Source organism: Podarcis bocagei, assembly GCF_964188305.1.
Source record: "Podarcis bocagei genome assembly, chromosome: 12".
Classification (NCBI taxonomy): Eukaryota; Metazoa; Chordata; class Lepidosauria; order Squamata; family Lacertidae; genus Podarcis; species Podarcis bocagei.
In genome coordinates, this window is record NC_138137.1 from 62,265,149 (window position 1) to 62,277,331 (window position 12,183).

At 51.1% G+C, this 12,183-nt stretch overlaps 2 protein-coding genes across 3 annotated transcripts in view; both read right to left on the reverse strand.

Annotated features, from left to right (window-relative positions):
* The window catches only part of LOC308569938 (autophagy-related protein 9A-like), a 266,030-nt gene that overhangs the window by 133,648 nt on the left and 120,199 nt on the right, over nucleotides 1–12,183 (reverse strand). The gene's annotated exons all lie outside the window — the stretch shown is intronic.
* KCNH2 (potassium voltage-gated channel subfamily H member 2) overlaps nucleotides 1–12,183 on the reverse strand; it is an 83,653-nt gene that overhangs the window by 43,708 nt on the left and 27,762 nt on the right. The window contains exons 3-5 of the mRNA XM_081164188.1: nucleotides 5,765–5,929; nucleotides 2,220–2,657; nucleotides 607–821 (exon numbers count right to left, since the gene is read on the reverse strand). Coding sequence (XP_081020314.1) covers nucleotides 607–821; nucleotides 2,220–2,657; nucleotides 5,765–5,929 — 818 coding nt within the window. The remainder of the gene's footprint in view (nucleotides 1–606; nucleotides 822–2,219; nucleotides 2,658–5,764; nucleotides 5,930–12,183) is intronic.

Below are 12,183 nucleotides of genomic sequence, written 5' to 3' on the forward strand. Positions count from 1 at the left end.
CCACTGAGGTGCCATGGAGACCTCAGCGTAGGCAGGGCCCGCATTCATTTTGAATTATGATTTTACTTATCCGCATTCATTGTTTTGATGAATAATTTGTTGCAGCTGTCTGCTTTGTTTTACTGCCTTTGACATGACGGTGCTGACATTCCCCCCTTTGCTGTTGTGATTATTGCGAGCTCCACGTTTGTTGCTGGAAAAGCAGAATACAAATCCTAGAATCGTCGAATAGCAGAGTCGGAAGGGATCCCAAGCGTCATCTAGGGCAGCTCCCAGGAGTGCAGCAATATTAAATCAAGATACAATGTAATAAAGACTAACGATGCCTTCATCTCTTCCTCCGCAGCCTCTATGGGGCACTAACTTAGCTACAGAATCAAAAATCATAGAGAGACCCCCCCCCCGAAAGGGCCATCAAGTCCAACTGCCTGCAATGCAGAACTATTAAATCAAAATCAAATGGAATAACTAGCTGGAAGGGTCCCTGTCCTTCTCAGAGACAGCGGCCGGGGCCTCTGGGCACCTCTGCCAGCCCATGCCAGGCCACCCCTGGGCGTCTCTGCCCACACCTGACCACCACCTCCAGGTCCCGCTCGGCCAGCCTACCTGGGTGACCTTCTCGGTGACGTTGTGGGTGCGATCCTTGAGCTTGCTGGAGGCAATGATCTCCTTCTCGTTGGAGGGCGAGGTCAGGAAGGCCTCCGCCTTGAAGTCCACAAAGTTGAGGGTGATCTGGGGGATCTTGCTAATGGCCCGGTAGCGGATCAGGTCCGAGTCGGAGGTGGAGTTCAGCAGGTGGCTGCGGACGTTGTTCATGGCGCCTGCCGGGGACACAGAGGCCAGGTGGGACACCCCAGAGAGCTTGCCGGCCTCTTTCTCCGTCCCTCGGGACCCCTCTCTGCCCCCCAACACACAGGGGAGCCTCAGATCTGAGTCCCAGGCTGAGCCTCCAGGGAGACAGACAAGAAGGGGCTGGATCAGGCCCAAGGGGTCCCACCGAATGCAGCCTCCTCCTCTCAGAGGGGTCACTCAGTTGCCCCCATGGGAAACCCACAAGAGAGACACTCTCCCCTCCTGCGGTTCCCAGAAACTGCCGTTCAGGGTCTAACAATCCTGGACAGGAGCCGCCAGCAGCCCTCTCCTCCTCTGCCCAACCCTCCTTCAAAGCCACCCCAGCTCCTGTGGCAGGGAGTTCCAGAGGTTAACTGTGCCGGGGTGGTCCAAGCCTTGGCCCCCCAATGCCTTTCTTGGCCCTTGGCAACATTTGAGAAAAACATCTTCAACTCTTTGCAATTTACTTTTTGTGCCATGCACTGCTAGAGAAAGCCCAAACAACTGTTTGTGCATTAAATCTGAAGGGGCGTCTCCACCCCCATCATTCTGCCCGGACACTGAGGTCCAGATCCGAGGGCCTCCTGGCGGTTCCCTCCCTGCGAGAAGTGAGGATACAGAGAACCAGGCAGAGGGCCTTCTCGGTGGTGGCGCCTGCCCTGTGGAACACCCTCCCAGCAGATGTCAAGGAAATAAACAATTCTCTGACTTTTAGAAGACATCTGAAGGCAGCCCTGTTTAGGGAAGCTTTTAATGTTTGAAGTTGTATTCTGTTTTTAGTGTTCTTTTGGGAGCTGCCCAGAGTGGCTGGGGAAACCCAGCCAGATGGGTGGGATATAAATAATAAAATTATCATCATCATCATCATCATCATCAATCTAAATTCCTGCCTTGCAGGGGAGGGATTAGATTACCCTTTTAGTCCTTTCCAACGCTACAGCTCTAGGGTTCTACTACTTGTCCATTTAAGTATATATATTTAATTAAATCTATTGATTGCGTTGGGGCGCCAACTTGGGCCCCAGATCATGGGTGCCCAGTGATGCTGACGTCACGTGACCTCGTGGCCCCTGGAAGTGGGGGCCCTGCGAGGCCTCAGGCGCTGCTTCCAAGCCCCCCCCCCGAGGCCTCGGACGGGAAGCAATGCCCAAGGTGCCGCAGATGGGTGCTGAGCACCCACGACAATTTTTTTGGGCCCCCCAGGGCTGCCTGGAGTTGGCACCGGTGGATTGTGTATGTGGAACCTATTGTGAGCGCTTTCATTTGCGCTAGGGAGATTCCACACAAGTGTGCCGAAGGACCCACATAGTCGGAGAGACTGGAGCGCCCTGACTCTGCCGTGGGACCGAAAAGACCCTGAGCCGCCCCCCAGCCCCTCTTCTCCCTACCTGTGCTGGCGTGGCGGCTGTGCCCGCGGCCCTTCTCCCCCTCGCCCTTCATGGCCTCGATGTCGTCCACGGAGGAGGCTCTGCGCACGCTGTAGAAGCTCTCCCGGGAGCGGGTGCGAGTCAGGCTGCAGTTGGAGAAGGAGGCGTCCAGGTTGAGGCGGGTCTTCTCGGCCCGGGGGGAGGAGTGGGTGACGGGCGGCTCCGAGGCCCCGCCCCCCTGGCGCTCCATCAGCGCCTGCCGGTCCTCTGGCTCCCCGCACCCCAGGCAGTTGTTGTCCAGCGAGGAGGTGACTTCGTCCAGCGCCACCGACTCGCTGCTCTGCTTGCAGAAGTCCACCACCACCACCGCCTCGTCCGGGTCATCCTGCGGGAGAGACTGCTTGCTGCCCGCCAGAGCCAGCAGCGCTGGGAGCTTCAGGCGGAAGGACTTGCCCCGACCTGGAAAGGGTTAAAAGTTGGGGGGAGGCGTTAGGAGGTGGCCCCTCCCAGGGAGAAAGGGAGGCCCCCTGAGAAATTCCCCATCAAGAGATTCTTTGGCTGGGATTCAGCCTTGCCCTGGGTTGGACTGGATGTTCTCTGGGGGTCCCTTCGACTCAACCATTCTAGATTCTAGTCCTCACCACTGAACGCTCTTTGTCCTCTGCAGGGTTCTGAGATTTCTATCCTATGTGGTGGACGTGTAAGGTAACAAAATCATTTTGGGAAATGATATATAATGAAATGAAAAAAGACAGTTAACATTATATGAGACAAATAATAAATGTTGGAAATGTAAAGAAAAAGAAGGAACATTTTGTCATATGTGGTGGGAATGTAAAAAAGTAAAGAGCTTCTGGGGAATGATATATAATGAGATGAATAAGATGTTGAAATATACATTTTTTAAAAAAACCAGAAGCATTTTTACTCGGTATTATAGGTCAGGACATTAATAGGCAAAATGTTAGTGTGTTTTTATATGCAACAACTGCGGCAAGAGTATTGTTAGCCCAGAAATGGGAACAAGAAGAAATTCTGACGAAAGAAGAATGGCAGACGAAATTAATGGACTCTGCAGAATTGGACAAAAGTGAAAGGAAGGATTTGAAATCTGCGGGACCAGAGATTTACAGAAGACTGGAAGAAGTATATGAATTATTTGAAGAGGAACTGTAATCAACAAATTACGCTAGTAGGACTGCAAGAAGTTTTGTAAGGAGAAATATACGAAGCGATACAAAGTAGAACAAGATAGAGATATTGGTTATGAGTTTGAAATTTAATAGGGAAAATAAGAAATGCATACTAAGAGACTAGATTGGAAAATTTTCAGACAGGATTGATGGAAGTCAAAAAAATTGAATAAGATGTAAAAGTATGTTTAATTACTGTTGAAAATGATATGTTAAAAAACTAATAAAAATTTATATTAAAAAAGTACAAAAAAGTTAAAATTTGTTTAAAAACCAGAAGCTTTCCTATTAGGAATTATAGGTACAGAGATTCCAAAAGACCAGAAAAGACTGTTTACGTCTGCGACAACAGCTGCACAGATGCTACTAGCTCAGAGATGGAAGGAAGAAATAATCCCGACTAAGGAAGAATCGCAAGCCGAACGGCTGGACTCTGCCGAAATGGAAAAACTAACCAGGAGACGCAGGAATCAAGAAGGACTTTGAAAAAGAATGGGGAAAATATGAAATTTACTTAGGAAACCATTGTAAGCAAATCAAAAGTTTAGTTAGACTCTAAGAAGCACTTGTAAAGTGACGAAGATTATGAATAATTTGAAAAATGAAAATTGTGGAGAACGTACGGATATGTAGATTTCTGTTACAAGGACCCATGTAGGGGATGGGGGGGGGGGGAGTCACGAGATTCAGAGAATCTCATGAAATGATTATATAAAATGTTTGAGTGCAAATGTGCAATGATAAAAATGAATAAAAATATTTCAAAAAGAAAGAAAGAAATTTGCTCTTTGTGAACCTTTGTGGGCAGTTCTAGCTCTCGGGGCTGCTTTTCAGATCTCCCCGCTGATTTACATCCAGGTAGGAATGAGCCTCGGACTCACCCCCCCCCGCATCCTCAGATGAATGAAGGCAAAAGCCAGCTCTGGAAGAAGCCCCCTCACTGCCACCTCCCCAGGACCAAACTCCAGAGAAACCAGCTCTGCCCATTTGCAGGAGGAAGCAGCTGGGCACAGGACGGATTGGCCGGTGCTGTGAAGTCACTAACCCTTCCCCTCCCCAGAAGAAGAAGAAGAAGATGATGATGATGATGATGAAGAGGAGGAATTTGGATTTGATATCCCGCTTTATTGCTACCGGAAGGAGTCTCAAAGCGGCTCACATTCTCCTTTCCCTTCCTCTCCCACAAGGTGAGTGGGGCTGAGAGACTTCAGAGAAGTGTGACTGGCCCAAAGTCACCCAGCAGCTGCATGCGGAGGAGCGGAGAGCGAACCCGGTTCCCCAGATTACGCGTCCACCGCTCTTAACCACTACACCACACTGGCTCCACCTCTGCTTTTTTTTCACCTGACCAAATAAATGTCACTTTCCAGCAGAGAAGCCGCCAAGGGTGGGCAGCCCCTCTGAAGCCGAGGGCGAGGAAGGGGGCAGGCAGGTTGAGACAGCATCCCTGGAGGAATTGGGCAGCCCAGGGTGGGCAGGAGCCCCAGCGGGAGGGTGGCTCCTCCAGACCCCCCAGGGCTGGATTGACGTATAAGCTCAACAAGCTCTAGCTTAGGGCCCCGCTCTCTTGGGGGCCCCCAAAAAAAAATTAAAGGGGAAAAAACACTGGATGTGCATTTTCAAAAAATAAGATAAAAAACAAATAAAATAAAACCTACATGCAGCAACCGTGCTTTGTGTTGTGCGGGCTCCTAGGATGTAAGTCAGGGGCCACACCTGCTAGCCTGCTCCCTAAAATATCACTGGTAATTATTTCACAATTAATATACTTCTTCTTAATTGTATTTCACTATTAATATACTTCTTCTTAATTGTTTTTCATTCAACAATTGCTTTGATAAACTACATATTTTGTGATGTGCAAATGGCTTTAGATACCTATTAGGTCCATAAATTACCATATAGCAGGGGTCAGCAATTTTTTCAGCCTCAGACCATGTGGTGGGCAGGACTATATTTTTTTTGGGGGGGGAATAAATGAATTCCTATGCCCCATAAATAACCCAGAGATGCATTTTAAATAAAAGGACACATTCTACTCATGTAAAAACACGCTGATTCCCGGACCATATGAAGGCTGGACTTAGAAGGCGATTGGGCTGGATCTGGCCCCCGGGCCTTGGGTTGCCTATCCCTGCCATATAGCATATGTTCGACACAAAAAACAGCGGCAATTTGTTGTGGACAAAGGACAGCTGGACATAGAAAGGGCCCCATTCCCTTCAGGAGCTCCTGAGGGCCTCCTCAAAGCTCCGTCTGGCCCTGAGGCCACCCCATGTTCCACCTGTGTATGGGTTGCCTTAGAGCCTTCCGGGGTGGGATGGGGGTTGCAGGAGGGTGACCCCCCCACACACACACATAGGGCCCCCCTACCTGTGGGCAGCCAGGCGGCTGGGGAGACCCAGTGGTTGGTGTTCTTGACGGGGCTGGTCCGAAGGTCCCTCTCCATCACCACCTCAAAGTTGAGGATGAACATGATGACGGAGCCATCCTCGTTCTTGACGGGCACCACGTCCACCAGGCACAGGAAGCAGCTCCCTGGGGGGGGCAAAGGAGCAGAAGAGAAAGGGGGGGTTAGGTTTCCGGAAGGAAGAAGCAAGAGGAGGGAAGTTTGCAAAATGCTCTGCAGCACCGAGAAAGCAGAAAGAGAGAGCAGCTCTTCTCCCTCTCTCTGGAGACGAGAAGCAGAGGCAGACCTGGGGCCCCCTGGCATCCTTGGCACACACACACCCCGGTCCCTTATGTCCCTGGAGCAACATTCAGAACTACTCATATCTTTTGCTCCATAAGATGCACCTGACTATAAGACGCACCTAGTTTTTAGAGGAGGAAAACAAGAAAAAAAAATACTCTGAATGAAACAGTGGATGTATGATTTTTGTGGTTCATGCTGTGGACACAGACATGTGATCTGATGGTGAATTTGGGGTGTCCCAATGCAAAAATCCTGAGGATCCATGTGGATCCATGCTCTGTAACCACATTTTTGCACCACTGTGGCCCCCTCCCAGGCAGCCTCCTTTATCTCTAGCATCCCTTATCTCTCTCCCTGATCGGCAAACGATCGGCAGCTTTGTTTCAACACCCCCTTCCCTCTTCCCCCCCCCAAAAAAGCACAATCTGCTTTTTGCCCCTGGGCAGTTCGGCTCCAGGACTACGCATTCGCTCCATATGATGCACAGACATTTCCCCTTACTTTTTAGGAAGAAAAGGGTGCGTCTTATGGAGCGAAAAATACGGTGACTGGGCGCCAGTCACATTGATTTTGCAACAGGCAAGCAGCCTTTTGTGCGGAAACCGCAATGTCTGCTTGCCAGGTTTGGCAACTACCATCTCCATCTGGCTGGCTGGTGATGCTGCCGTGCCAGTTGGCTGGCTTGGGGGGCAGCATGGCACCCAAAGAAACGCATCTATGGGGGTTGCACTGCTTGGTGAATCAACTGATCGGCAGGGTGCCTGGGCATTCAGTTGTAGCAACCGAAACCCAAGTTTAAGGTGCCGTTTGGCTCCTAGCTTTTATATCTCGGCTTCTAGCACTGCCTTGGAGAGGCCATTAAGAGACCAATATCATAATATGGACTTCAAGCCGGTTTTAGATGATATATTGATATATTGCCCAGCCCTATTGATCACCAACCTGGAAGGCTTGAAAAGGGGATTAGACAAATTCAGGTTCCCAAATTTTTGGGTGGGTGTGCTTTAAATGCAACTTTCCCCTTTCTTCCAATTTACCTATTTATCCAGATTATTCATCTGCAATCAGCCCTTTGTCACAGGGTGCTTGACAAGTGATTAAGAATCCACAAAAACCCACAAAATCCATTAAAACAGCAAGAACCAATTGCCACAATCCAAACACCCTCCCAAATAGACATGTGTCTTTAAAAAAAAAAAGATTAAAATTTAAATATTTATAGTAATTGCCTGAAATGTAATGAAACCATTTTTTAATTTTTTTTTAAAAGGAGCAATAAAAGCAGCCCGCTACTAGAGGAAATGCAGAAAACAAAGAACTATTTTGAACACATTGGAAATTAATTGCAGAGATTATTATTAAATCTCCTGTTTAAGAGGGAGCTGTTTGGGGAGGGGAGTCTGTCCATTTTCCTTAATTTTGCTTCTAAAGGGAAATAACTGGCTGATGATCCTGATTTCCGGACCCCCCTGACTGATGCTGCATCCTGCTCCAGCCTGGCAGGCAGCTTTTCACGTCTTGCGTAGAGCAAGAGGGAGAAAACTTGCTTTGCGTTGCTCGGGGGGGGGGGGGAGGACCTGAGAGACCAGAAAGGAGAGCTTTTGCTGTGATTTCTGCATTTCAGGGGGTTGGGCTAGATGACCCCCGAAGGCGCCTTCCAACCCTAAAGCCGGTGATTCTGTGATTCGCTGGAGGTCCTTTAGCAGAGGTCGGATGACGGCCTGTCTGTCTGCAATTCCAAGCTGATACCCACAAACTCTATGGAATGCCATCTGCTCCTGGCACCAAACCTCGCTGTGGGAGGAAGAGGGGCCACCACCGACTTGGCAGCGTCAGACGCGAGGAATGTGCCCGTGGGGTGGCAGCGCCAGGAACCCAGCGAGTGGGCAGGGCCAGCCCTAATCCAGGCAGCGCGCTTAGCAGCTGCAGCACTAATCCCGCAGGCAGGCGTGAGGTTCTGGGCGCAGGGAGCCCCCTCCCCACTCCTCCGCTGGCTGCAGGGGGATTATCTCACACTCTCGTCACCCAGGGAAGCGGGCAGAGGGGGTGCCAGGCCCTCTTCAAAGCCCAGGTCTTGCTGCCCAGATACCCTCCCCTGCCCCTTACTTGGCAGCAGACTTGCGACATTCCTGCCGCAAAACGTGGTCCCAAGCGGAGAGGAAAGGTGGGGTTCTCCTTCTGTGGGGGTGGGAGAATGCAGGGCTCAATCCTGCCCCCCCCAGGGGAGGGCAGAGGCCTCCACAGGCATGGCAGGCGGGGGGGGGAGGACAGTTGTACTGACCTCATTTTCAAGGGATTTGGGATCTTGCAATCTTCTGGGAATCTGCTTAAAGACACTCTGAGCCCAACCCCCCCCCTCCCCGCCCAAGGAGAGGGCAGAGCGGAGGAGGCCAGGCAGAGCAGCTCAGCCCCAGAGCTGGAAGGGACCCCAAGGGTCATCCAAACCAACCCCAGGCAATATAATAATATTATTATCTCCCAACAGAATATTAAAAACGCGGTGCAGCTGTCTTTTCCATGGGTTTGCCCAATGCTCTTTTAAAAGCATCAGAGTTGGGGGCCATCCCTCATGGGACATGATATATAATGAAATGAAGGGGGGAAATTAAGTGGCTTTTCCCAAGAGGTCAGAAGCCTTCCTGCTGGGGATACCGGGCAGTGAAATCCCAAAGAAAGCGCAGACTCTATTTATGCATGTAACCACAGCAGCAGGGAATCTGCGCAGAAGGGGACGGATGAGAGAATCCCCTCAAAGGGAGAAGGGCTGGTGGAAATCATGGAAGACGGAGAGGCCAAAACTGAGGGCACCAAAAAGAAACACAAATCAAGACTCTGTCAAGGAGACTTGGGAACCTTTCCTGGTATATTTAAAAAGTAACTTTTCACATGAAAAGTCCACAGCGTAGTTTGAAGTCTAAGATTTCTACCCCGGCAGGGAGTTTCCCTTCAACAATGTGTAGGATTGTGGCAATGAAAATAATAAATAGATTTCTGGAAGATGCCTGTGCGTGAATTTGCTTTATGTGTGGAGATCAAGGCACTCTGACCAACACGCAGTCTTCGCAGTAAGGCTCTGTTCTGATGGCATGAGTATCACAACGACCTTCACAGCGGTTGTAACATATCGCTTCTTATCATCTGCCTGTTCTGCCGCTGAGGACTTCTCGGGTCATTCTTTGTCTTTGACCTCCCATTTGACCTTACCGCCTTGGGTGACCCTGCTGGGAGTACGAGACTCCCCACAGCTTCGCTCACAAGGATAATAGGAACGTGCAAGCCCAGTCATCACAATCATCATCATCCTTTATTATTTATACCATGCCTATCTGGCTGGGGTTTCCCAGCCACTCTGGGTGGCTTCCAACAAAATATTAAAAATACAATAAAACATTAGGCATTAAAAACTTCCCTAAACAGGGCTGCCTTCAGATGTCTTCTAAAAGTCAGATACCGTAGTTATTTATTTCCTTGACATCTGGTGGGAGGGCGTTCCACAGGGCAGGGGCCACTACCAAGAAGGCTCTCTGCCTAGTTCCCTGTAACTTGGCTTCTCGCAGGGAGGGAACCGCCAGAAGGCCCTCGGAGCTGGACCTCAGTGTCCGGGTAGAACAATGGGGGTGGAGACGCTCCTTCAGATATACTGGACCAAGGCTGTTTAGGGCTTTAAAGGTCAGCACCAACACCTTGAATTGTGCTTGGAAACATACTGGGAGCCAATGTAGGTCTTTCAGAACCGGTGTTATGTGGTCCCAGCAACCGCTCCCAGTCCCCAGTCTGGCTGCCGCATTCTGGATTAATTGCAGTTTCCGGGTCACTTTCAAAGGTAGCCCCATGTAGAGTGCATTGCAGTAGTCCAAGTGGGAGATAACCAGAGCATGCACCACTCTGGCAGGTAGGGTCTCATCCTGCGTACCAGATGGAGCTGGCAGACAGCCACCCTGGACACAGAATTGACCTGTGCCTCCATGGACAGCTGTGAGTCCAAAATGACTCCCAAGCTGCGCACCTGGTCCTTCAGGGGCACAGTTGCCCCATTCAGGACCAGGGAGTCCCCCACACCTGCCCGCCTCCTGTCCGTCCCCCCAAAACAGTACTTCTGCCTTGCCAGGGTTCAACCTCAATCTAGGTAGTGATGATCCCGCGAGTGAGCCGACTGGTAGCCACGGATAGCATAGAAAACCCGTCCTGCACTGCAGTGGTGCAGTTCTGCACTATGGCCACAAGGTGGCGCCCCTGCCTTAGTGTTGCCATTGGCAGCCCTGAGAGCTCAGGGCAGAGAATGCAGAATTGCTGCATCCCTGAATTGGGGAGTCAGAGGGGGGACTTCAAGGGTCATCTAGTCCAGAAAATCACAGCTAATCACAGTTTCATCAACTAATTGGTTTGGTCAACTGCTTGAAAACTTTTAATCATCAGAAAAGTTCTTCCTTCCCCCCTTCACCATTAACCAGGCAGCAGACCTGAGAAATGTTTACTGTATTTTTCGCCCTATAGGACGCACTTTTTCCCCTCCAAAAATGAAGGGGAAATGTGTGTGCGTCCTATGGGGCCAATGCAGGCTTTCGCTGAAGCCTGGAGAGCGAGAGCGGTCGGTGCGCACCCACCCCTCTCGCTCTCCAGGCTTCGCGGACCTCTCCGCAAGCAGCGGGAGCGCTCCCGCTGCTTGGGGAGAGTTGCCGGCATCCCGAAGCCTGCGCGCGCTGAGATCAGCGAGTCCAGGCTTCGCGGACCTCTCCGCAAGCAGCGGGAGCCAGCGCTGGGCTCCCACGGCTTGCAAAGAGCTGCCTGTTTGGGGGCTGGGGTCGGGGGAAGCTCGGGCCGCCCCAGCCCCGCGCCTGGGGGGGGAATTATTTTTTCCCCTTTATTTCCCCCCAAAAAAACTAGGTGCGCCTTATGGGACGGTGCGTCCTATAGGGCGAAAAATACGGTATTTTAGGAAAAGGCAACCCCATAGAGTTTACCAAAAGTATCCCACAAAGCAGGCCGTGGGGGAGGTTTGGTCTGCCAGATGTTGAAGAGCATCCGAAGAGCCTGCTCCCACCAAGTCCAGCCCCCTGTTCTCACTTTGGCCGCCAACCAGATGCCCAAATGGGAAACCCAGAAGCCGGATGGGAGCCCCAGAGCAACTCTCCTCTCCTGAAGCTTCCAGAACCTGGGATTCAGCAGCAGTGCTGCCTCAGAGAGTGCAGGCAGAGCGCAGCCCCGCTGGCCAGGAGCCGTTCTCAGCCTTCTTCAGCGCTCACTCCACACAGGCAGTCTTGGCCTGCTCTTCCAACGGCCTACAAGGCTGTCCCCCCCCCCCATGAATTTCTCTAATTTGCCAAGGGCAGCAACAGTCACAGAGTGGAATGGGGGGGCAGTTGCCAGGGATGATGGGAGTTGTAGTTCCGGATGACCTGGAAGGCTCCCCCCGCCTCCTCTGGGGCCGCCATCTCTGGTCTTCTCTGGGGATGCCAGCCTGCCACTCTGCCCAGGGCATCATCTGGGCCCCAACACCTTGGACTTCCTGCTTCTGAATGCATCTCCACTGATGCAGATGGACTCAAATGATGGGTTGACTTTGCCATAAATGCTTTGTGATAAAGTAGAGACATCACCTTGCCGACAAAGGTCCGTATAGTTAAAGCCATGGTTTTCCCAGTAGTGATGTCTGGAAGTGAGAGCTGGACCACAAAGAAGGCTGATCGCCAAAGAATTGATGCTTTTGAATTATGGTGCTGGAGGAGACTCTGGAGAGTCCCATGGACTGCAAGAAGATCAAACCTCTCCATTCTGAAGGAAATCAGCCCTGAGCGCTCACTGGAAGGACAGATCCTGAAGCTGAGGCTCCAATCCTTTGGCCACCTCATGAGAAGAGAAGACTCCCTGGAAAAGACCCTGATGTTGGGAAAGATGGAGGGCGCAAGGAGAAGGGGACGACGGAGGACGAGATGGTGGGACAGTGTTCTCGAAGCTACCAGCATGAGTTTGACCAAACTGGGGGAGGCAGTGGAAAACAGGAGTGCCTGGCGTGGTCTGGTCCAGGGGGTCACAAAGAGGAGGACACGACTAAATGACTAAACAACAACAACAACAACAACATGTACCTTGACATGTA